General features: G+C 56.5%; 1 protein-coding gene across 3 annotated transcripts in view; it reads right to left on the bottom strand.

The window, feature by feature from the left end:
- The window catches only part of SCUBE1 (signal peptide, CUB domain and EGF like domain containing 1), a 126,083-nt gene that overhangs the window by 40,931 nt on the left and 60,173 nt on the right, over window positions 1-24,979 (bottom strand). For 2 of the 3 annotated variants that reach the window (XM_079143295.1, XM_079143294.1), the window contains exons 5-7: window positions 16,205-16,330; window positions 12,368-12,484; window positions 9,831-9,920 (exon numbers count right to left, since the gene is read on the bottom strand). In XM_079143295.1, coding sequence (XP_078999421.1) covers window positions 9,831-9,920; window positions 12,368-12,484; window positions 16,205-16,330 — 333 coding nt within the window. The remainder of the gene's footprint in view (window positions 1-9,830; window positions 9,921-12,367; window positions 12,485-16,204; window positions 16,331-24,979) is intronic. The other variant, XM_079143296.1, reaches the window with a different exon arrangement.

A 24,979-nucleotide genomic window follows, 5' to 3' on the forward strand; every position in this document is an offset into this window, starting at 1 on the left:
CTCTGAGATTCCGCAGCTTCCCGCGGTTCCTCACTAGCTCACGGCTCGTGTGCCTCTCAACACTCTCCAGGGCTTCTCTGAGCCAGGCTTGTGCTGGGTGGGGAGGGCAAATGGAGGGAGTGTCCTGGTGGCTGGCCTGTCCTTCACTCTGCCTTCCTGGGACCATGGGCAGGCTGCCCTGTGCCGCAGCCTACAGTGCCTTCACTACAGCTCGGTGGGGGCAGTTTCTGCCTCACCCACCTTGGTGGTGCTGTTCTGGGGTGATTGGGGCTTTGCTACCAAGAGCAATACATAGAAAGAGTGACTCTGAAGTGCACCCAGTTCCTTCTTGGGGACTGAAATCTGCACTTAAAGAAAAGATTGGCCTGGGTGCTGTAGGCACATTGTCCCTGGAAGTTTCCAAGAAGAGGCTCCTGGATGCTGCTGAGGGGCCCCGTGCCTTCAGTGGCCATCAGTCTGGGGCATTGCCCAGCTTCCACTTCTCAGGGCCTTGAAAAGCAGTCTTACTTTTCTGTCCCCCAAGACCGGTGGCCACCAAGACCTGGTGTTGGGTCACCACTGTCTCTGAGAGGTTCAGAAAACAGCTGTTCTCCCTACAGTAGGCATCTAACTGCAGGCCACCCACATGTGAGCTGGAGGTGGCAGCAGGACATCTCTCCGGGGCTCTGACCTTCCTCCTCCTCACCCCAGTAGCCTCTCAGGCTCCCGCTGCAGCTCCTGCTGCTCCCAGGGGCTAAGAGCTGGGGCCAGGAGACAAAAGGGGTTCTGCAGGACAGCCTCGCAAGGCTGCACCCCACTGCAGGCCTACATCCAGCACCAGAACCACGGGTACCTGGGGCAAAGAAGAGGGCAACACTAAACCTCAGTTTCTCCCAGGATCTGCAGGGAGTTTGCCCAGTCTCTCTCCTGCAGCCCGATTCTAGGTGAGAGTTGCCAGGGCTCTCCCTAAAGGTCCTCCTGTTCCTCCTGGAGCAAAGACAGCAGACCTTGCCCTGCCCAGTCCTGAGCACCTGACAAAACACCTGCTCAGCCACTCACCTCAGCAGGCCTTGCCCTGGGGCACTTTTGCTGGTGGGGACCCAAGGCTCAGAGAAGTGACTTATTTGGGCAGGCCTGGTTACCTGATTTGTGGGACCCAACGCAAAATATCAGTGAAGGTCCCTTGTTCCAAGATTGTTTAGAACTTCAAGACAGAGTCAGCAGGGCATTAAGCTGGATGCTGCTGAGGGGCCCCGTGCCTTCAGGGGCACGGACCTGAAGCAGGTCCCAGGATCCCAGGGCAGGATCCCCAGTGACCGCCCAGGTGGTCCTAGGTGGACCAGACCTGAGGCTTAGGCAGGGTAGCCCGGGGCTCCCAAGGTGAAGAGGGAAGTCCCCGGCAAGTTGAAAGCCCGTCTTTGGTCCTTCCTGGGGGGAGTCCTGCACTGGGCTGGCTCTGCAACCCTGAACCACTGCCTGCAGCAGGCCGGGGCTCTACCAGAGGGATGCAGGAGCTGAGGATAGAAGCCTGCCTGGGAGCAGCCCGAGGGGTTGGCACTGCCTGCTGGCACCACTTTGAAGGACAGTCTCCTTTGTAGTGGAGTGGAACAGATACAAGCTGCAGTCAATAGGTTCCCTACGTGGCTGTGCGAACTTGGTCAAGTCCCATTGTTCTGATGGGGCTAGAATGTGCAGGGGACAGTGTGTGTGACGGGGCAGGGTGGGAGAGGGTCAGAGGTCAGAAAGCCAGCAGATGGCACAAAGCCAATGGCCAATGCCTCACAGCCGCTTCAGGTGGTCCTAGGTGGACCAGCCCTGAGGCTTAGGCAGGGTGTAGCCAGGGCCGTAGGCCACTCCCCCTCAGGGTCAGGACAGATGCAGGGCACTGGGGCCACCAGATCAGAGCCTCTTGGGGAGGGGCAGGCTCTGCACTGTTGACAAGTCTTCAGAAAACCCAAGGCCTCGAGAGGGGCAGCCCCTCATTCCAGATGTTCTGGCAAGTGATAGCACACCTTGGTGTGCTAGCCAACAGGCCCACAGCTGGCTCTCACCGCAGGCACCCCGGCCCTCCATCACAGCCACGGTGGGTTGCCTGCAGCACTGCCTCCTCAGCACGAGAGCCCCACTCGGGCACCGCCTTCCCGAGCTCCTGACAAGCCCGACCCAGGGCAGGCACCAAGCCCTGTTTTCTGTCACTCCTCATGGGGCTTCCGGAGATCCTTCTCATTCACACTGTCATTGAACAAAATACTGGTGCCAGGGTCACCCGCCTGGAGAGCACGCGGTCAAGGAGACTGCGGCATGAGGAGACAGTGCTGCCTCCCAGGTGCCACCTGCTCAGGTCGGTTCTCGGGGGGCACATTTCTGTCAGTGGACCTGTCCCCAGGGTCTTCAGGGACACACTGCGAGGGCAGCAAGGCATCCCTTCAGTGCCAGTGCTCAGCAAGCAGAAGCCGCCTGGACCTGCCAAGAGCAGGAGGAGGCCTGAAGGTGGAAGGTGTCAGGAGCAGGGACCCACCCAGGAGCCACAGGCAGACCTGGAGAGAGCTGTCCTCATTTCACTTAAGGGCTCTCAAATGCCCTGTCCACTCTGAAGGACAACAGCAGGTGGCAGGGGCAGCCACCAGCAGCAGGCCTCTACTGTGAAGCAGAGGCTGCTGAGGGCAGACACAGGGCTTACAAGCAGCCTCTCCCTTGAGTCGGTCCTCAGAGAGAGGCAGGGTGGGATCACTGTGTGCGTTCCTCAGAAGGCTCAAAGGAGCGAGGGAGAGGCCCAGCTGGCGAGCAGCTGGGCCAGAACTTGGTGCTGCCTGAGAGTTCTGGGGGCCCAGACCCCTCTCTCTAGAACTCCCCATCCACAGAAGTGGACGCTCACTGAGCTTGCCTACGCCAGGCTCTGTGCAACCCTCAGGGAGACGGCCACACCTGGCTGTCCTGGAGGGGGCGTGGTGAGGAACTGCAACCAGGGTTAACGCAGAGGCTGCTCAGTGGAGGGGAGGCTTGGCCCGGTTCCTAACGGCTGTCCTCAGGCTAAGGGAGGCACTGAGCACAATCCCCTGTACTTCCAGGTGGGCCCTCAGTGGTGGCACAGCCCTGTCACCCTGCAACCTCATGGTGATGGAGGCCTCCTGGAGGGTCTCGATTATGGGCACCTGGCTGGCTTCTGGAAGGTGCTTGTTAATCCTGCCAGTTCTCCAGGTTTCACATCAGCTCCCAGTGTGATCTGAGCAAGGCCAGGCAGGTCTGGCCTCTTACCTCACCACCCAGACTCCTGTCAGGTGGCACACCAGTGTCCTAACCAGGTGAAAATGGCCAGGGGAGATGACGGAGAGAATGGCCTGTGACTAGCTACCTAGTCACACGGGACCAGGTGCTGCACACCATGTGATTAAGCTTATCCAGGGCGACAAGCTCTCTGTGCTAAGGAGAAACTGAAGCTCAGGGACACGAGCTGACCTGACACTGACCTACCTAGTGACCTAGAAGCCAGAACTGAACCTGGGTCTCACTCTAGAACCTGGGTTAGGATAAACTGGGAGGAGTAGCTGCTTGGAGTTTTGTCCCAATCACAGGTGTCCCTGCTCAGGGCAAGCAAACAAGCTGTCAGCTCCTCAGGCCAGCCCAGGCGGTCCTGCCTCAGGAAGCTCCCTGCTGGCCTGTCAACAGGCAGCCACACACCTGGCCTGCAGTCACCTTCTGGGCAGCTCCCAGCTGACCCAGCTACAGAAAAGCTGGGTGGTGGGGTGGGGACGTGAAGGGGTACGTGGGAGGGTGGAAGAGGGGCCTGGCAGTTTCCTGTTTCTATGCGGGTTCTTCCTCGGATGGCAGGTGAAGGACTGCGCTGCTCCCTGGACACCTTCCCTGCTTCCTTGTGGCTGTGGCAGACACACAGCCAGGACCAGGAAGTGGGAGTGAAGGTAGGCTGATCAGGAGGCAGAGGGCTCTCAAGTCACATCTGGAAGAGCTCTGGGGCCCACTTAGACCAGATTCTGAGGGGCCAAGTAACTTAGGAAAGAGTTTAATGCAGGGCTGGTGCACGTTCACGTTGAGGCCCAAGAAAGACGGTTCTGGCTGCCATGTCACCAGTAGCAGGGCTGGGAGACAGGAGAGAGGCTGGGCAGTGAGAAGTGGGCTTGGATGTTGGGACACTGGAGGGCTGAGGCCCAGGACAGTGTGGAGTTCCAAGTGTGCCCTGTCCCCCTTGGGGTGGGGAGAAGCAGGGGTGTGGATGTCCACATGAGAAATGATGTGGCCAGACCTCTCAGGGAAACTGTGCCCTTACATGAGGCCAGGGACAGTGCATGGAAAAATCTGGTCCCCTCCCCCTTCTCCCTGCTCTCGCGAGTCCCCTTTGGCAGTCAGTGAGCTCTTGCCGAAGCAGCCCCTGTGATGCCTTGTCCTGCCTTCCAGGCCCCACCCAGCCTTTCTCTCATCCCTACTTCCTTTGAGCCTAGCAGGGTGGGTGGATCATGCCTACTTGATGGGTGGGAACCCTAGGGACCAGAGAGGGATGAGTTGGGCAGGAAGGTTTCCCCTAGCAGAACTTGGGCCCCAGAGCAGCCACATGGCCAGGTGGCCTAGGGCCAGTTCCTTCTAAGCCAGAGGCCTTGGCTATGGGGGCGTGGGGGAAGCGGGGCTGGAAACAGATGACCAGAGGGCTGGGGAAACAGGTCTGGAAAGAATGGGGAAGGGTCAAGGGGTGACTCAGCCTCCACCTGGGTGCAGCCTGCTCTCCTAAAACTGAGCTCCTAGTGGTCTCTTCCTCATGCTTGTGCCTAGGCCCACCTGTGCCAAAAGCTGGTGCGCAGCAAGTGCTGCCTGTGTGCCAGGACTTGCTTTGGGCATTCCCTCTTGGCGCATTTCCTCCACCTGCCAGCTCGAGGAAGTATGTGCCATGCAATCTCCATCTTACAGATGAGGAACTAGGCTCAGAGAGAAGTTGAGAAATTTGCCCCAGAAAGCACAGCCTCCCAGGGGTGGAGATAACAGAAATCTAGACATTTGGCTCCAAGGCCAAAGTGCTGTACCCGTGTTCCAGGCACATGGCACATCGCTGGTCAAGGGAATCTAGCGTTCTGGGGTTGGTCCCAGGTTCTGTCCAGCAGTGGGGAGGCTTTATGAAGCGGGCTCTTAAGGATGGACAGGAGTAAGGTTCAGGAGTCCCTGACCCTGTAGAGCCCAAGGCCCTTCAGACCAGGTGCTGTCCATACTTGCTCTGACCTCTATAACCATCACGGAGCACCCACTCTCTCCCTGAGAGGAGGGAGAGAGGTGTGAACCCAAACAAGGCCAGGCAGAGGTGCAGGGTGCCAGCTCTGGGAGTACAGGAGAGGAACTCCTACCAGCTTGCTATGCCTCGTGGCCCTTCTCCCCTAGAAACACCACAGCACCAGCCCACAGTGAAGTCTGGGGAGTGCTCAAGGCTCAATCTCAGGTCTGAAGGTCACTCTGACTGGATCACTGACCTGGATGTCAGGTGTACTGTCCTCATGAACCTCAGGGGGCGATGGGAAGGGCCTGTTGTGGCTCTCTTGTCAGCTGCCTTCAGGAGGGGACAGTGCAGCTGGGATGGCTGTCAGGGCTACTGAACCTGCAGAGCTGTGTCCCTCAGGCCCACTCTGCCCCGACCTGGGGCCCAGGGTGCTGCTGACCGACTGCATGGCCTCCCTTCTCAGGATTCAGGGTCTTCATCTGTACAGTGGGGACAGCTGACTGGGAAGACTTGGGCCAACTGCAGAGGGAGGCAGTGGCACGGGAAAGGCTGGGGCAGAGGGGTGGGTTGGAGGCACATTGAGGCTGCTGAGGATGGATGGCGCCCACCTTAAGGGCAAGGGCCCCCCTGGGAGGGCAGGTCAGCCCACACTGGCCAGCACATCCACATGCTTGGGACTGGTTTTGGAACCCGTATTGTGAGCCAGGAGGTCGTGGTTCTGGCTAAGTCAGTCACGAGGGCGTGGGCTCCATCTTAGTGGAGGTTCCTGAACCATCTGTCTCAGGCCAAATGATGGTCCCTAAAATGTCCAAATTTGAAACCTAGAACCTGTGACCTTACCTGGTAAAAGGGGCTTTGTAGATATGATTGAGTTAAGGGCCTTGGGATGGAAGAAGACCTGGACCATCTGGAGAGGCTTCGTGGGATCACGAGAATCCTTAACCATGATGGGGGAGAGAGGCGGGGAGGGGAGGGAGAGAGCTGTGATGACGTGGAAGGGTCAGAGTCACAGGGTGGCCTGCTCTAAAGACAGAAGGGGCAGCGCGTCATACAACGCAGCAGCCTCCAGAAGTCAGAGAAGGCGAGGGACTGTCCCAAGTTTCCAGAGGGAACACAGGACTACAGACACTCTGATGTTAGCCCTTGAGCTCTGTGTCAAGTTTCTGAGGTACAGCTTGTGACAAATGATGTTGTCCTGAGCCTCTAAGATGGTGGTAGTATGTTGATAGCAACGACAGGAAACAGACACACACATCCATCCTAAGTGTGCTTTTGGAAAAAGACCTTGATTCAAAGCATGGGGTTGACAGGCACAACAGAGCATCCACCAGTCCTGCTGGTGTGCTCTGCACCCGCTGGGGCTGGCATCACACTGTCTCAGCCAGAGGCAGGGCTGGAGCCACTTACCCTGGGAGCAGAGGGCCCTCTGCTCTGTGGTCTCCGCCAGAGACTGCCTCTTCTGCTCAGCACTGCCAGGAGCTCTGAGCCCAGGAAAGCAGCAAAACCTGCTGCAGGCTTTTAGTATCATGTCACTTCTGGTCTCCAGACTTGGGACCCTTGACAAAATGTCACAGCTTGGGCTTGGGTAAAGGAAAAGCAGGCAGGTTCCACACAGAAGCCCAGAGGTCCAAAGATGGGAGAGTGCCTGGGTTTTAACTGGTATTTCATGTCCTCTGCTGTTTGTTCCTCCCCTGGTTCTGGGCCATGTAAGAGGCAGGCAGCTCATTAAATGACTTAGAGATGTCTAAGGGAAGTGACCTCTACAAGTCTGGCCACAAAACATTTTGGAAGAATTCTGAGTCAAACAGCTGGTAAGAGCTGAATCTGAATCCTGCCCTTCATTTAGGAGCTCACTGGGAGGAGCCTGCTCCATCCTATCACTGTCTCTCTTGGGGCCTCTGATGGCTCATTGTCCAGAGGGGGCATTTGGCCCTGAACACTCACGAAGAGAGATGGTCTCACCTGGGTCACAGGACAAGTCTGTTCTTGCTGTGTGGTTACCATGGAGCATGGTAACCCCAAAGTTCTCTGGGTGGCAGGAACTCCTAGTGCCTGCTCCCTTCTCGGGAAGCAGCCCCTTCCCTCTGCCTTTGCCTACCTGCTCTATAAATAAACTCACCCACACAAAAGACAAGGGGCCTCTTAGCACAGAAGACGCCTGTGAGGCCTCTTGGCCCTGGTGTACTGCAGTGCAGGTGCCCTGCTCTGGAGGAGCGTGTATAGGACCCAGTGGTGACGGGCACAGACTGCACAGCCAGGCAGCCCAGGGTCTGACTTGGTCATGGACTTCCTTGGGATATTGGCTTCTTCTTTTATTCATGGGTCCTTCCTCCTCTGCCTGTCCTACTCTTCTCCCAGCCCAGGACCCACCAGCTGGAAGATCTCCTAGGATAAACTGCTGGTGCTTCTTCTTAAGAGACCAAAAACACTAGCAGCATTAGTGAGTGAGTCTGACCCCATTCTAAATCACTTCACTGTCTAAACACTCTCCATGCAGCACCTGGCTCTGAAGTTGATGTCCAGGTGTGCTCTGACTGGCATAAGGCAGAATGTGGGTGGTCACCTCCCCTATTCTCTATACCTTGTCTCTATTAATACAGCTTGGGAACAGCCACACCTCCCTGAGGCCTACCAGTTAGGGCCTGAAGTCCAACAGGATCTCACGTTCTTACCACAGAGACTGCTTTCAAGGCAGGGTGCTTGAGCTGGGGGCTCACCTGTGCTCTAGACTTTGGGCCCCAAGACCAACCTTTTGTGGAAACGTCTGAGGGTATGAATCAGGACACTGGCCCACCCACCCATGGCAAGAGCTGTAGGGACACCAGAAGGGAGACAGGCCTCTTCTCTCTGAGAGTCAGGGTAGGCATTTGTGGGGTGAATGGCAGGTTTCAGTGATGGGGAGGTGGAGATGTGGGGAAGGCTGACGTCACCCTTGGTCCTTTCCTGATGCCTGCCACAGGCCCTCTGATTTGCTCCCCTTCTCTGCCTACCAAGCCCAGGGAGAGGTGGCTGGATTCATCACCTCCTGGGTCCCTCCAGGATCTCTAATCACAGAAGGCAGGTGCAGAGGCCCTGTCCTATCACTTCGCCCCACCACCCCTGCAGCGCCAGCTCAGCTTGGCCTCTTCTGCCACCTAGCCCCTTCCTGGAAGAGTGAATGTGCATGTGGGCGGGCTTTAGGGGCTTTCCGTGGGGCTCAGGCCTCAACTGCAGTACCCATAGCACCTAGGCGGTGAGGCTGAGTCTAAGCTGAAGTTCTGAGTGTGGCCTTATAGACTGACTGCCTGGATCTGCTGCCACCCGCTCAGTCACCATTCCAGGGGTCCTACATGCTGACTCCCACCCTCCTGGAGGCCATGGTAATGCCTGCCTGGATAAGCCTCAAGGCCACACCCATGGTCCATGGAGAGACTCTGTGGAGGTCAGCGTCCAGCCCAAGACTGGCCATATACTCAGGCTAAGCACTCGGACCTCTCTGGCCTTGGAGTGTACATCTGAGGAGCAGGGTGACACCTACCCCACCAGCGTGGGTTCTGGTGCTCAGTGAGCACCACCTGTAGGCCTCCAGCCTTCTCGCCAGCACAGGGCTGCGTCTCTCCTGTGCCCGACTCCCTCCTGCTTCCTCTCTAGATACCTGGGCCCCTTGAAGGTTCACATGAGGAACACAAAACTAGGTGACCTCTCAGGGACCCTTTGGCTCTGACCTCCAGCACTCCCAATACTGAGAGGGCCCACAGCCCATGGCCTCTGGCCTGAGCTATGTTGGGTAGTATGTGACCTTGATCAAGCCTGGGGACCCCAGAAACCCATTTCTTCCTCTGAGAAGTGGAGACTGTATCCCCAAGTCCCAGGGCTGCCAAGGCTGGTGTGAGCCATCGGAGCACCACCAGGAAGGCTATAACCCCTGGACACAGCAGCCGTACTCAGGAGGCCCTGGTCAGCCCCTGCAGCCCTGACACCAGCGACCCCAAGTTACAGAAGCAGCTGCTGGGTCCAGGTGTGAATGGCAGGGAGGTGCCGCTTTCTGTCCTACATCCTGTGCTCTGACCAAGGGCAGCCATCTTTCCTCTTCCTTCATTTTTCCCTCACACTGGCCAGCAGGCCTCCCAGGATGCCCTGAGAACTAGGTGACTCTCCCCTGAGGATGAGAAGACTGGATGGTGGCTTCCCTCCCAGGAGAGGAGACAGAGAAGGCCTGGGCTGCCGGCCCCTCCCACAAGGCCTCCTTGGCTTCTGAGTCTCGTCTTGTGCCCACTGGGCTAAGGCACAGTGGGCTCTACACACGGGAGGAAGCTTATAGCAGACGCCTCCCCACACGCTCAGCCATTAGACATGGTGCTGGGCTCTGTGCTACGAACACACAAACAGACAAGCGCATTGATGGAAGGTAAAAACTTTAAAAAGGAAAAAATGAGTTCCCACCTGCCACAGAGCCCCCACACTCACACACAACATGCGTGACTGTGCACATAGGGGCACATACCAGTCCACACAGATGTCCACCCACACGCGCATGCACACACACACGCTCACCCTCACACACCAGCACACATGCCTCGCACGCACGACACACTCACGCCCACCCACACGTGCACACACAAGGGCAAGCATGACAAAGGAAGTGGAAGAAAAGTGTTACCCATGAGTAGCCGCCGTTTCACCCGCTTGTCCACATCAGCTACTGACGTGGCATTGAACTGAGAGCGCTCAATTGCAGCCTCATCCTTCTCTAAAACACAAGTAAGGGACAAACACGGAGCCAGAGGTTAATGAGAGCCCACTTCCCTCGGCCCAAGACAGCCAGCCTCTCAGCGTGGCGCACACAAAGCCAACACAGCACGCGGGCCAGCACAGTGTCCTCGCCAAGGGGCCAATCCCAGGACCTCCAGGGTGGGTGTGCTCAGGCAGAGCAGAGAGGCAGCAAGGGCAGGGCGTGCAGAAGAGGGGGTGACTGCAACACGACCCAGGACAGATGGACACAGGCCCAGGTGCAACCACATAGGAGAGGCGGCTGAGGCCAGAGCGGGAGGACGCTCTGCGGAGGCCACATTGCAGACACCAGCATTGTGGTGATCACGGAGGTAAGCGGTTACAGACCCCCATGGCTCAGGCTGGAGAGGCAGGCACAGGACAAGGCACAGGACAAGGGGACAGGGCTGCGAGGTCCGGTGATGGATGCGCCTGGGACAGCAGATGCCCTGTCACAAGGATGTGAGAGTGTCACTCAAACAAAATGAAGACCAAAACACACAGAGGAACACACGCACGCACACACAGAATGGTGGATCCCGCTGAGCAGATGCAGGACACCAGGGTCACTTTGAGCAGCGCTGGTTGCCTGCTTGTCTAGAGGACGAGGGCTGGCATCTGAGTGCTAAGCAGGGGGTTGCAAGAGGGGATAGTCACTGCAGGAGTGGGAGGAGGAACGACTGGGATGGCCAGGCAGCCTCCGGGCACAAAGCTGTGCAGGAAGCTTCCTGTAGGAGCAGAGGTTAGCACGTTCCCTTGATCAGTCGGAACGTGTGAAGGCACTGTTCCCAGGGGGAGCTGGTGACACGAGCAAAGGCGGACAGGAGAGGTTCTCATTCTGGCCGGAAGGGAAACTGGCAGCAAAGCTGGGTCAGGAATGACTTCTGATGGGGGAGGAAGGTGAGGACCTGGGAAGTCACTTCAGAAAGAGATCTGAGCAGGGACCGCCACATGCATAGGTGTTAAAACATTTTTAAAAACTGAGTAAGAATGAACCAGGAGCACACAGACAAGAGGTGTTAGACGGGCTGGGAGTGCATCTGGCCGGGCAGCTGTTTGCGCTGGTCCAGCGGCCACAGAGGTGGCCCCACTGGACATGCAAACCCCGGGAGACCGGGAGCAGACGAGACAGGAGGGAGGTGGCAGTCCAGGAGAGTCTGGGGACAGTGAGGGGAAAGGCCAGAGGACAGGAGGTCAGGAGGTTCTAGATGGGATCAGGCTGCAATAGAGACACTGGTCTGAGACCCGGTTTGGCTTTTAATTTTTTTTTTTGATTGGTTGGTTTGGTTTTGGCTTTTGGCCTGAAAATTAACGAACGTCAGTTGTCAGACAAGACAGGCAATCAGGGACCATCACCAGAGAAGCAGGAGGGATGAGATAAAACAAAATAACAACGGCTGTCTGAGAGGAGACCACACAGAGGGAGAACCACTGTAGGCAGCAGCGCCTGTGACCACAGCCCTGGGCTGGGAGGTGACAGCCTGGGGTCCCCGCCCGGCCAGCACCCAGCTCTGAGACATGAGGGAGCAGCCACAGGGGACAGAGTATGACAGCAACCCCAGGCCTGTGTGCTTACACTTGCCACACACCCCTGCTTTCTGTCACTTGAAAATCCCTCCAGAAATACTTCCCAGAGATGACAATCAGAAACAGGGCCTTTTAAAAACCATAACAACCATGGTCACTGACTCGTGCTAACATGCCAGCGCTGAGCAGAGAGAAGCAGAACTCTGGGAGCTAGCTCTGAAATGCCTCTTTTTCTCAGTTAAAAAATCTGCTGTTACTTTTGAAAGGGAGAAAAAACTAGTGATCATGGCACGAAATAATCACAAATAGTCAAGCTTCCCTGTGGAAATACAGGCCTGGAGGAAGCAAGTGGCCGAGACTCAGATCAGGACTACTGTGGCAGTGAGGTGATGGGTGGGGTGTCGCTGAGGAGGGACTTCAGGTGGGGAGGAAGTCCTGCGAGAGCCCCGTCAGCTCGGAATGAGAAGCAGTTCAAAGCAGCCACACCCCAGGTCCCACGAGGATGCACACCATCCACCCACTACCAGCCATGTTTTGAGGACACCTCTGGGTTTTCCAGACTGCTGAGGGCACTCACGGAACTAATGGTGGCCATGTAGACTAAACACATCTGGTCAGGGGGTTTCCCCATCAGGAGAACACCTGTGCTTAGGCGTGGACGATGCCCTCTCGAGGTATACATGCTCCTCCTCCCTGCAGGCCATCTGTCCTGGACCAGGTGTTGCCAAGGACTTGGCCCCAGGGGTCTGTGGGACCCAGGTAAGTGTCCCCAAAAGCCGACACCTGGGGACCCCTGTCTTCTCTTGCTTCCCTTCAGCTTCCTTCTGGGAGATGGGACTGTAGGCAACAGGTGCACCCTGCAGGCAGGCGGGATGAGGATGGTGTGTGGCACCAACTTACCGATGCATGTCCGACCGTCTGAGTGGAGGGCGTACTTCTGGTGGCAGCCACACATGGGGCCCGTGTCCGTGTCCTCACAGCTGTGCTGGCAGCCTCCGTTTCCATAGTTACAGGTTACTAGTGAGGCCCAAAGTGTATACGCGTGTATAAACAGAACGACAGCAGAGGGTTAGTCTGTGGGTGCTGGCTGTGGCTTCTGGGGTGGGGGAGGAATGTGAGGGCCCCAGGTGGCCAGGGGCTGGGCTCGCTGGGCTTGCAGGCAGCAGACATGCTTCCCTGCCCGTGTGCCCTCCAGGGTCTCAGACCCAAATAGTCCCTAGAGGTGAATGGGGGCAGACTCTGGTCAACTGGGCTGGGAAAAGAGGTGTACAGCTTCTGTGCCCGGATGGTGGTGGTTGAAGTGGGGGACAAGCCGCCATTCCATCCTCCCTGTCTGTCTCAATGGGACAACTGTGGATACCAGGACATTCTTCAAAAGCTGGGGGCAAAGGTGGCCATGATTCGAGGTGACACTCATTTCCTTAGTTCTTACAGAGATCTCAGAGCGTGCAGAAGGATGTTCTTCTCAAGGATGCCACCTGCTCTGGGTCCCCAGCCAGTCAACTCAAGCTCTACCCTCTCCCAAACCTCCCCCCACCAGGCTCAGGAATGCCAGACAGACAGATCTTGGCAGTTAAAGCTGTCTGAGGTGGCATGCTGAAAGTGACCTCAACAGGCCATGTTACACAGCTGGCCAATGCCTGTGGCCCAGAGGATCCGATGCCCATCAGTCAGCCAGGTTGGCTCACAGGGGGCTGAACCAAATAGGGCCAGTCTGGGGTAGGAGAAATGGCCAATTCAAGTTTATTTAAAAGAAACCACGTTATCAGTTTCCAGGGTGAGAGAGAGCGCTAGAGAGAACAAGGGGAGTCAAGATCTCTGTGGAGGGCCCTTCCAGTCTGCCTAACCCCACCAGGGAGCTGGTACGGAAATGCCGGTCCTCTGGGTGCACAGTCCACCAAGTCAAGTACAGTGTGTCTCCTGGACAGCTTGAGTGTCATCCGCAATTCTGTCAGCATTGCTAATAAACTCAGCAAACCCTTGTGAAGACCAAATACGCAAAAACAGATCTCAGAGCAACTATGATCAGAGCAGCCCAAATTCCATACTGAGTTCGAATCAGTCAGTCCTATTAGGATGGTCCATTAGCGTGGCTGCTGGCAGAGGGAAGCCATTGGTGGGAGCTCCCTGGGGAAGGACCCCAAACATTCAGAATGGACTTCTTCAGCTGTACTCCTCAGGTGCTTCTCCCTTCGTGGAGACACCACGGAGCATCTGGGCACTCCTGTCCTGAGAGGTGGTGACCCTCAGCCTTAAGCTCATGCAGGCTCCACAGCAGGTGAGGATATAACTGGAATGGCAAGATGGGAACAGGGGTCTTCCCAGTGTCCCAGATGCTGTCCTTAGTAACTAGAGACTTGAGTGGGCAGCTTCCTCTCGACCTAGCTTGCAGGGTGAAGTTTTAAGGAGCTGAAAATTGCTGCAGGAGGCCAGACAGCTTGGAGCACGTCTAGTGCTCTCTGCAGGGTCCCTCCTCTCAGCCCCGAGCAGGCGGCCTCCTGCAGGCCCATTCCAGAGTGGGTCTGGGTGGAGCTGGGGAGAAGGCAGCGAGAACAGTGCTGATGGTCCTTCCCAAGTTCTGGGCTCCTGGAGGTGGGCTGTACCCCTAAAATGGCACTAAGGTGACGACAACTCCCGGGCCCCTGTTCCCTCTACACAGGCATCTGGGCATCTCAGGCACCTCCAAGGACGGAGCCTTCAGCTTGCACATGGAAGTGCAAATCTGGGCAGACAAAGAGTGGAATGGAAAAACTGGTCGCGTCTGGAGTGGCCCTGGCCCTAGAGAGACAAGAGTGTGGTGCAGAGCCCTGAGCAGCCTCCCCTCCTGGCTCCTGGGTCCAAAGAGGCTGCTAAGTCAGGCCTTAGTCCCAGTTCAACTTGAGAGCCAGAATTTCCTGGACTGAAAGTGAACTCGAGTTAGGGCACAGGTTTCAGGGCTAAACAGCCCTGCCTCATGAGCCACAGAAGAAACCAAGGCCAGAGTGGCTGGCCAGCACATTCCCAGGAGCCACAGCATGATCACACACTTGTGGACCCTCCATGCCTGGACAGATGTCTCAGGCCAGGAGTTAGTCCTCTGAGTGCCCCCCTGTCCCTGACTTTTCCAACCAAAGTCGGCCCTTCAAGAGATGCTTCAAGTACACTGTCCCCTGGCAGCTCTTGTCCCAGGTGGATTACTGAATAAGATGCCAGCCAGTCCCAGCTCTTTCCTCAAGTCCTGGCTCAAGGTCTGGCCCTGAGGGAAGTTTGGCCTGCCCTCTGACTGGAGTGCACTTGCCTAAAGGCTGTCCGAATTCTTGTTCTGGTCCTTTCTTGTGAGGAAACTCAGATCGCTCACCAAGGAAGACTGGGGAAGCCAGAGGTAGCACTTTCTGTTCTGAGAGTGTCTAGGTGGCAGGTGGTTTCTTTGCAGTTAGAGGAGGACCTTGGCTGGAGTCCTGAGGTTGCCCCATTTGTCCTGCCTTGGTGATACTTCCATGCTTTGTTGTTGTTGTTGTTGTCCCATGGCAAAGAACCAGAAATAGAGAGGAGGGCTGGTCCAATCTGGGGCCACACCAGGGCAGAGGAAGGGCCTTTGCTTTGGGAAATACATGGTGGCACCTTGGGGCTGAAGCACAAACTCCCAGAGGTGGGGATGGTGTCTGATGCATGTGGATCCCCAGGGCTTCGGCAGCTGGAGTTTGTGAAGCTGAGCTAGGAGAGGTGTGGAGAGGCGCACACCAGTGAGCTGGTAACAACAGTCACAGTGACGAAGAACGGTGGACCAGCATAGACCAGGGTCCTCTGCAGAGTGAGGGGAGGAGGAAAGGCCACTTCCTTCCTGCCAGTTGGCAGCCTAGGCTCCCACTCCACAGCCCCAGCAAGGAGTGCTTTCTCTCAGGGTCAGAACCAGACTCCTCTGCCCTATTTTTCTGCATCAGAAAGTGAGCATGTTGATGCCTGTGGCTCTGGCTGGGATAGGAAGTGCTTACCACAGCCTTCCCTGGTGCTTGGCAGACCCAGGGCAAATGTGGTGCCAGTCTGTGCATCCCTGTGCCCAATGGGCAGGGGCTGTACCTCGCTGTCTCCCTGTAGTTGTTGGGATGCTGGGTGGGTTTTGAAGTTCTCAAGGGTGGCTGCGTGTGTTCAGCCCTGTCCCACTTTGCTTCCTGACCCCACTCTGCTGGGGAGCTGGGTGCCATGCTAAGAGCTGGGAGACACCTGAATGCTGCAGGCCCCGCTGGTCCTGTGGTGCCTATGGTCAGTGGCCTCTGTCAGTGGGGGCCTTCCAGGGTTTCACCACTTGCGGTCAGCCTTGTGGGGGCCACTGCAAATTCTTCTCTCTGATCCTGGAAGTAATATCAGCACAGCCTGGACTGGGACCCCAGGTTACTCCTCTGCTTCTTCACATTCTCCCACTCCTGAGGGCTTGCCAGGCCCTTCCAGGAGCCTGGGACTTTAGACCTCCATGCCACAGCCCATCCTTCCCATGAGAGAGTTCAGCTCAGGGACCTACACGAGGTCAGAGCAGCTCCTGGGCTGCATCGGTGGTGTCACCACAGGTAGGGAAAACCCCAAGCCCAGGGTTCACCGCCCGCTCCTCCAGCCCCCCATGGCCCCTTCAGCAGAGCCACCCTTCCTTCCACCCCGTGGAGTTGGGAGCCCTCCCTGGCCACGTCCAGCAGCCTGCATGGACCCTCTACAAAGTAGTAGCGGGAGATGCATGGGGTGTCTGACCCATTGCCTCCATCTACCTACGTGTGCAGTCCTTCTGGTTTTGGGCAAGGTCAAAGCCGGGCCTGCAGTCACAGGCCACCCCACCTTTGGGCGTCTCCCGGCAGATGTGGGCACAGCCATGGTCTTTGTTCATGCAGTTCATACCCTCTGGGAAGAAAGACAACAGAGGGGTTGGGGACCAGGGAGAGAGAGGGAAAGAGACAATGTCATGATCAAAAGGTGGGTTCTGGGTTGCTGCTGCACACACCATGCGTGCTGGTGTGTACACACGTGCATGCGCACATACACACACAGGTGTGGACTGGTGATGCACATGGAGACACTTAGGGAGAGTCCAAGGACACTGCCCAGGTCTGGTGCTCTGTGTGCTGCACCGTAACTGAAACCCAGGGGCTGACGAGGCAAAGCTCTTGCCCTAAGCCAGACTTTTGGGTTAGTTCTTTGGAACTGCTTTCTGGTCAGGGCCATTTGGCTTGTCTGTCCCCCGTGGTCACAGAACACTTCCCTCCCTGCCTCCCTCCCTCACCCAGCAGATTCCATCTCCCCTCCCTGTTTGCCTGGAGTGGTTCAGACCTCCTTCCGTTGACCCCAGTTGATGTTTATCTTTCTGGTGATTCGTGAGGAGTTTACAGAATTTATGAGGTCAGGGGTCAAGTGAGAGCTTGTGGGTCACAAGTCAATCAAGAGGCCAAAGGCAGATAAAAGGGAAGAGACGCAGCCTGCACCTCAGCTCTGTGACCTGACTGCATCTCCACCGGCAAGGAGCTGTGGAGGAGCGAGGCCAGCTTTGGTGGGTGAACACACAGGTGGCCTCTCTTCCCAGGGCATGCACTGGCCTCTTGTTCTAAGAAAGGGCCAACTCATCTTGACCCTGTGTACCATAAACACAGGCATGCAGCAACACAGGATGTAAAAACACAAACTCCATGGCAGTTATTCTGCAGCTTAAAACAACCTAGGGCTGGGTGTGGCTGAGTGGTAGGGTGCCTGCCCAGCACGCAAAAGGCCCTGGGTTGATCTGCAGCACCCCCAAAGGTCCAAGGTTAAAATCAAAATCCCCGAAATGGAAATGAGTAAAGCCTGCACTCTGCCCAGCACCCAAACTCCTGGTCTCACCTGTTTCTTCACTCTTGGCCATTCCCTCACCTTGACTTTCTCCCTTCTTCCTGATTAAATGTTGCACGATGCAGAGACTAACCAATCAATCAATGATTCAAGATGCACAGCACCTGACTGCTGCTGCACCTCACAGGAAGCTCCAGTTCACGTGGAGAGCCCAGTCCTCTCCTCTCAGTTCCCACTGGCACTGATACAGGGATGGCCCAGAGGTGTGCTGACAGAGGCTTAACACCCAGGGTGAAGGGCAGAGGGCTGATCTGCAGTCTTTGCCAAGTTCTGTGGTGCAAACCTTCCCCTTGGCTGATTTCAAGCTACCGGGGGTGTTCCACGGGGACCACTGGAGGAGGGGCAGGGACGCAATGTGCGCGGCCGCCTCTGGAGCTGGTATTAGTGTTAGCACATGGCTTTTTTAGAAAGGTGCTGTAGAGTCAGGCAGATGTGGATGTGACTGTGGCCTCCTACTAGCTGTGGGCCTTGGGGACACCTGCTTCACTTCTCCGAGCCTGGGGATCTCTTAGCTGGCACTATCATCCTGGAGTAGGTGAGCAGATGAAATGAGGTCACAGACAGGAAGATGCCAGGCATGTGGCAGGTGTTCAGTAAGAGACCCGCTATCCTTAGGGGCCTGACTTCTGGAGGCTGCTGCCTGCTGCTGTGGATCTGGAGAAAGGGATCCCTCTGTGAGGCCCTGGAGGCCAGAAACCCCGCCTCAGAATGCCTTTCAGGAGAGGAACTTTCTTGAACATTTAGACACATTCAGGCTCTCAGCAGGCCTTCCGGGAGACTCCAGCTCCTGGGAAGGTTTGGCCAGGGAGTGGCAGCCACCAAGAAGTCTCCCTGAACATCTTTAATGGCCACTGACATTGGTGAGCTCAGAGTCCACCCCTCCTTCCTTGCTCACAAGGCTTCCATGGCTCCCTAGCGTTCCACCCACACTGCATCCCTGCCCCATGCACATACTCCCTGGGTCCCCAATCCCACACTGCCTGGTACCATCCCTGAGAGATGCCCTATCCCCACAGCTTCTCCTTTCTCCTGGGAATCTCCCTCTCCTGCCTTCCACAAACAAAATCCTAGGCGCCTCCCCAACTCCACCAATTATGCAAACCTCCTGACCCCTGGGTTCTAGTCTTGCCTCCCTATACCATGTCCCATGTGCACTTCCCAGCACGGCCCACGTGCCCATGCTGAAGAAAATCTGTGCTGCTTCTTGGGATGGAGGGGCCTGAGGTCCCTATTTAGCTCAGGCTTACACATGATGAAGAAAGGGAGATTGAATTTCCACTTCCAGCCAAAGGATAGCAATTTACGAGAAGCCCTGCTGATCACACCAGCCATAAACTGGTCCCTGGGGAGCTGATGCATTCATGAACCTTGGACTAAAGAGCATTGGGCTTTAGAAAGCACTCCGTTCTTCCCTCCCTGGACCTGCCATCCAATCATCTTTTCTTCTGAGCATGTAGATTTTAATAATGAGCCAAGATGTTGCCGTAATTGCTGGCAAAGGGTAACCTGGGGGAATAATCCAGCATTACCAGTAGCAACCCAAGGTCAGAGTGTGGAGCTGCAGAGTTGGGGAGGGTGAGTCCCAGACACCACCTGCAGGAGGCTGGTTTCAAAGGTCCTGGCTGGGTTTTTTCTGGTAACTACATTAGATGGATGGCCTCCACCTCCTGCCTGGAGGTCCCTCGCCAGATTCCAGACAGTTGCGGAGCACTCTGCCTCCTGCCCCAGCCCCCAGAGCCCCTGCTGCCTCTCCAGCTCAGGGTCAGTTGAGTTTGGGACAGTTGTGGTGCTGGCTTTCAGCCCTCTTTACATTCCTAACAATGAGAGAGGAGCCCAAAGAGCTTGAGAGTACAAGTTGTTGTGTGTCACATGTTGTAGTTACCATGTCTACCACAGAGAAGAGAATTTAAATAATGTACCTTTATCAAAAACCATATTTTCCAAAACGAGAGCAGGGTGGGCCTGAGAGGAGCACCCTTGCAGCCCTGTGGAGCTAGGCTCACTGCTGCAGTGGGGTAGGAGGGCTGAGTGTCTCCGGGGCCCTCGCTGGGAGAAGTGGCATGAAGCATCACCACCACATTTTAAAGCGACTCTCGCAACCTCTCCAAAAATGGCTTCCATGGCCCTGCCTGGGGGTGACTTGCAGTCACCCCTGCTCATCATTCTGGCTACTGGGCAGCTGCACTACCTCACCTGCACTGGGGAGCAGCACTGGCTCCTGCAGGCCACAGAAGACCCACTTGCAAGGGCAGAAGCACAGGAGGCTGATCTGCACAGGGTCCCTTCTCTGGGTATGGCCTGGACACTGCCTAAGGGAGGTGGCCTTCTTACCAGGGCAGCTCAGGACCAGGTCTCATGGCTCTGAGCTCTTCCTCCTGACTGGGTGGCTTGGCACCCCATCCCCACCTCTGTAGGTCTCTCCTACTGGGCACCTCAGGCTGGGGTGTCCCACTGCTAGGGTTGGTGCCAGCACCATGGTGTACACTGTCCACTTTAGGTCAGTGTTTACCAAGTCAAGGCATAAATGGCCACTGGGAATGGCCAGATCAAGGCCCTCAGATGCCCAGTCATACCCACCACCATGCAAGACTGTGATGCTCCAAAGAGGGGCTGGCACTTGAGTCTGCCTCACGCAGCCCTGGAGCCTGACTGGACTGCTGCCTTCTCCGCATCTATTTTGTTGGCATTGAAATGGGGGTGATGCAATCTACTTTGAGTGTTGCTACAAAGGTAAGTGAAGAGTATCACCAAGCACCTTCTCCAGAAAGCGTGCCTGTGGATGCAGCGTCTGCCTTCACCTACTTCCTGTGGCCTGGGCTGAAGGGGGACAGCTGCCTATGCTGCTCTCCCCTGCCAGCCATGGGTGACTCATAGGGAGACCTAGGCTTTATTCTGTATCACAAGTTCCCAGCTTAGGACCTGGCAGAGAGTGGTGGCTCAGCAAAGAGTGGCTGGGAAAGAGAGGGAAGAGTGGAAAAGGAGAGAGGAAGAAGAGGAGAAAAGAGGAATAAAGCGATCCTCCTACTTAAGAGCAGATCAAACCCACTGTCGTCTATTTTAGGGGACAAGGTGAGAATTTTGAAAATACCATTGGGGCATTCTGGCTGTGTGTTCTAGGGACGACACATTCAGGTATTTCAGATGCCTGACAGAAACAGCTCATGGTGCACAGTAAAGGTTCTGAGAAGTCATGTGGTCACTGGAACGGTCTCTGTCCCCCTCCTCCAACATGGTGTCCTGGACTTGAAGAGACCCCAGGGCCTCACTTTATAAATGGGGCAGTGGGGCACGGGGCTGGGGACATCGGGCACACAGGGCTTCTTCCCAGCCTGTGGGCAGAGCTGGAGCGCCTCCTCCCACCTCTTCTTCCAGGGCAGTGCCGGCCTGAGGTGGGAGCTGAGAGCAGGGAGGTAGGAAGCTTGTCCTCTCCTGCAGGGGACGCTTACCACGGGAGCCCTGTGGTCAAGTGGGTGTGTGAAGATGAACCTCAGGACATGTGAGGTGTTTGGGACCAGACACTTCTGTTCCGGGAGAGTGATGCTGAGCTCCAGGTGGGAAGCTGCTCACCTTTCTACAGCCTCAACTCCACCCAATTCCTCTGAGCAGCAGGCCTGCGCCCGCCAGCTGGGTAGCAGACACTTCACCATGCCAGCCTGCATGCTCCTCTGGTGCAGACCCAAGGCCACTCACGCCCAGCCCCAGCCCAGCCCCAGCCCAGGGCTGAGCACAGGATGGTCTCCTGCAGGCCTCTGGGCCTGAAGGGCCCTGAGCAAGCTCTGTCCTCCAAAAGTCCCTGCTTGTGCCAGGACTGTTCTTAGAGCCAAACTATTACAGCCACCCCATGTTTCCCTTGATCTAGACACGGAGGGACCATGGGTGCCAAGCTCGGCAGAGGCTCTGTTTGTCTCCTCTCCCTGTGGGGAGTCCAGATAGGACTCCAGAGCTGTTCCCAGAAGCCCTGGTCTTCAGAGGCCTGGTGCCCACCAGGCTGCCTGCCACGCCAAATCTAATCTGATGCAACCCATCCAAATCCAATTAGGCACTGCAAACTCTGCCTGAGTGTCTCCCTGGTGCCTGGGCTGGGCTGGGCACAGTGAGGAAATGGTGCTTTGTTGCTCCATCACCAGATCCACACTTGGACTCTGCCAAATGTCCACTACCTTAGGCAGTTTCCTCATGTCTGAGCCTGGTTTCCACCAGTGTAAAATCAGAGAGTCATGGGATCTGTGATAAAGGTGTGCACGATTTGTGTGGCCCTCTGTTCTGGGTGAGGGGAGTGGCAGGCCAAGGGTGCATATAAAGCTGTCATGGGACTTCTTTGGGGGCAGGAAGGAGCCACAGAAGGTTGGTTGTAGGCCAGTGATGTGTATGTCACAGGAGGTGCTCTGGATGCTGCAATCCACTGCAAAGTCGCACGTGGAGAGGGGACTGGCACGGGGGAAGGTTGTGCTTGGCCACGACTGAGTTGGAAGCACCCAATGTCTCCCATCAGGGGCTCTACCCCAGATCCTTGCCTGTCCTGGACCCTCTGACAGGTGCATAGCCCTCCGCTGGAAGGGCCTATCTTCCTCAAGGCCTGCCATCATTTGGACACCAGCCCAGGCTGCATGCGGAGAGAGCCGATTCTGCATGCCCGCACCAGTGCACTCGGCACACCTCGATAGTGGTGTGAGGCACGCCTGTCTGTTTGTACTTAGGAACCCCCTGCTCGGAAAACAAAGCTGAAATGTGTCTCCTGAGGGCTGTTGCTATGACGACTTCATCAATAACATCACTTTCTGTGTCCATGTTCCTCAAACACTCAGGAAGGGGGCAAGCTGGGAAGGGAGAGCAGAGAGAAGCAGCAAAACAAAACCAAAAACCAACCTGATGGCCTTCTCTGCCCCAGCCCCCTGGACGTGGGAGGAAGGGATTTTTCTCCCCTTCACACATGACGGAGCCAAGAAACAGGCTGCATGCAGCCTTGGGGAGCAGGAAGATGCTGCTGCCCACCCTAGCTCAGACCCCACAAGCTGTATAAGCCACACAGGGAAAAGCAACTTTCAAAGAGGTTAAAGAAAGGGCCCTGCGAGGGCAGGGCACAGGAGCAGCTAGGGGACTGGACTGACGGGAGGACAACAAGGGTGCAGAACACCACTCCACACAGGGCCACGTACTGCCTGGCTAGTGTCCCAAAATGAGCCCAGAGGCAGGAGTGGCATGGGGTTACGCACCTCACCATAAGGGAACATGGAGCACGGGGGCTGGGTCTTGGGGACAGACCTGAAGCAAGACAGAAGGCAGCAGCTCTGGCTGCAGAACAGGCCCACCTGAAATTTGCTGACAACAGGCTGATGACTACCAGAACAGTCATTTATTGAGCACCTGCTGCACACAGAGTTCTTAAGTGAATCACCCTGAAGTCACAGCACCACTTATCAAAGTCACTGTTACCCGCTCTTTACAAGTGAGCAGAGCAGGACAAAGACTCACTCACTTGATCAACAAGCATGGTAAGGAAGGGGTGGGCTGTAAACCCACCTTTGACCCAGAACCTGCCCTTCCAGTGGGCTTCCATGAGACAGTGGGGCAGGCAGTCTGGTGCTTTCCCCAGTTCCATGTGGGGACTAGAGTGGCCCAGCTGTCTCCTGCTCAGGTCCATTTCTGTGCTGTGTCTCTCCACGGTCATCTCTAGTGCGAGCTTCTGCAGTGCGCCTGAATTCGGACTCTGCCCCAGCCCAGCCAGGGAACGGTGCCGCCAGGTTCCTTAGAGCCACAGAGAGCTACATGAGGCCGGAGCTGCGCTCTCATCCCATGCCTGGCTCCGTGCAGACAGAGGCCTCCATGGCACCACCCTGCCAGGTGAGCAGCTTTGCCCCACGTTACAGGTGCTTCAGAGATGAAGCAATTTTCCTGTGCTCACTTGAGTAGGACATGGTAGAACCCGAACGTGAGCTTGGGTCTGTCTGACTTGAAGGTCTGCCTGCCTCTGGATGCACAAGGAGCTTTCTAGACCATAAATATGACTATGTCCTCCCATGGCAAAAAAAAAAAAAAAAAAAAAAAAAAAAAAGGCTCTGCTGAGGACCGACGGGGCAGGGCACTAGGATCCCCTGACACCTGCCAGCTTCCCTTCAGCTTGTCTGCACGACCCACCCAAGCCCCAGGTTCCAGAGCCCTGCTCAGCCTCCCTCCCTCCTTGCCGGGTTTCCTCTGGGAATGTGCTTTCCTAGTGAGGGTCATTTTCCCCTCTCCCTCTTTGGCAACTTCTGATGAGTTATCTGAGATTCTGTTTGGAGTCACCTTTTCCAGGTGGCTCTTTTTGTTCCCATCCTCTCCCCAAGTTCCTTGGCAGGATTAGGGGCTGTGCCTGAAACCCCCACCCCCAGTTCTCTGCCTTCCTTCCTCAATCACAGTGTCTGCTGCACTAATTATAACTGGCTAGTTCTACATTGTCCCCCACCAGACTGGCAGGGCCAGTGGCAGGGCCTGAGTTACCCACACCTGAGGGAATAACATTTGTTGAAGCCAAATGCTCTGAATGCTTTGAGGACTGGTATGCAGCCACTTTGGGCTTTGGACCCTGCATCAGAAGCAGGGCTGGCACTTGGGCAACAGTAGTGCCTTGTTCTCTAGGCCCAGGCTGGCCCAGGGAACCTGCAGCCCACCTGCCAGGTGCAGGTTGTATCTGGAGGCTTTTGTCATGCAGCCTGGGCTTCAGCAGAAACTCGGGGCTCTCTGCCTGCCATCCTGAACCGTTCTAACTTGCATCCTCTGGGGCAAACTCAGGCCTAGAGGGGCTCCAGCAGCTGTGCACCTCAGTCTAGATCCTCAGGTGACCATGAGCCCAAGACAGGCTCACCTGGGAATGGCTGGCTGCTGACTGGGATTCATCTACCCAGAGCTCCTCTGTCGAGCCAGCTCTCAGTGAGCCTCCCCACCTGAACATATCTCGACGGCTGAGTGCCAGGGGCCATCTGCAGCTCCACCCAATGGTGAGGATGCTGCAGCTTGGAGAGGTAAAGGCACCTGTCCCCTGATTTGTGGGTGGAGCAGAGACCCCAACCCCTGAAAGCCACACCAACACTCAAGTGCCCATATCTCTTCCCACTAGTCCTGGTGCCCACCTGTCAGTCTCCATGGCTCCTTGGAGAGGACTCTGCTCCTCCTTCGTCCTCCTTTTCCTCACTACTCCACCTACTTTGGTTGTTACACCATCTTGGACAAAGGGGAAAGTTTCTGCCCTGGGGCATCTGGGGCCATAGGTCCCAGCTGGGTGTGTCACCTGCTCTGCCTACTCTTCTTCCTCCTGATCCCACTGTGTCACCAGCCCTGCTGTCCTTACCCCAGCCCCTCCTGTGGGTTTCACAGCCCCATCAGGGCCCAGGAAGCCAGCCCTGAGGGTGCGACCAACCTCTGTAGCAATCAGGGCCTGGCTGTGTTCTACTCCGAGAGCTCCTTCCATGTTCACCTGCTCCCCTGTGTCTGCACCCTCTATTCCACAGAAGTCAGGGAGGGCCTTCTTTGTTTCAGTTGCAAGATTCCGCTCAGGTGCACCTGCCCCTTGTCTGTGCCTCTCACTCTGTCCTGCTCTCAGAGCACCACAGGGGCAGCCACAACAGGTGCTGGACAAACTCCTGGCAGGCTGCGTGGTCAATGCTCCCTGGTGAAGGACCTGCGCTAGCTCAAAAG

The sequence above is a fragment of the Sciurus vulgaris genome, assembly GCF_902686455.1.
Source record: "Sciurus vulgaris genome assembly, chromosome: 5".
In the NCBI taxonomy this organism is placed as follows: domain Eukaryota; kingdom Metazoa; phylum Chordata; class Mammalia; order Rodentia; family Sciuridae; genus Sciurus; species Sciurus vulgaris.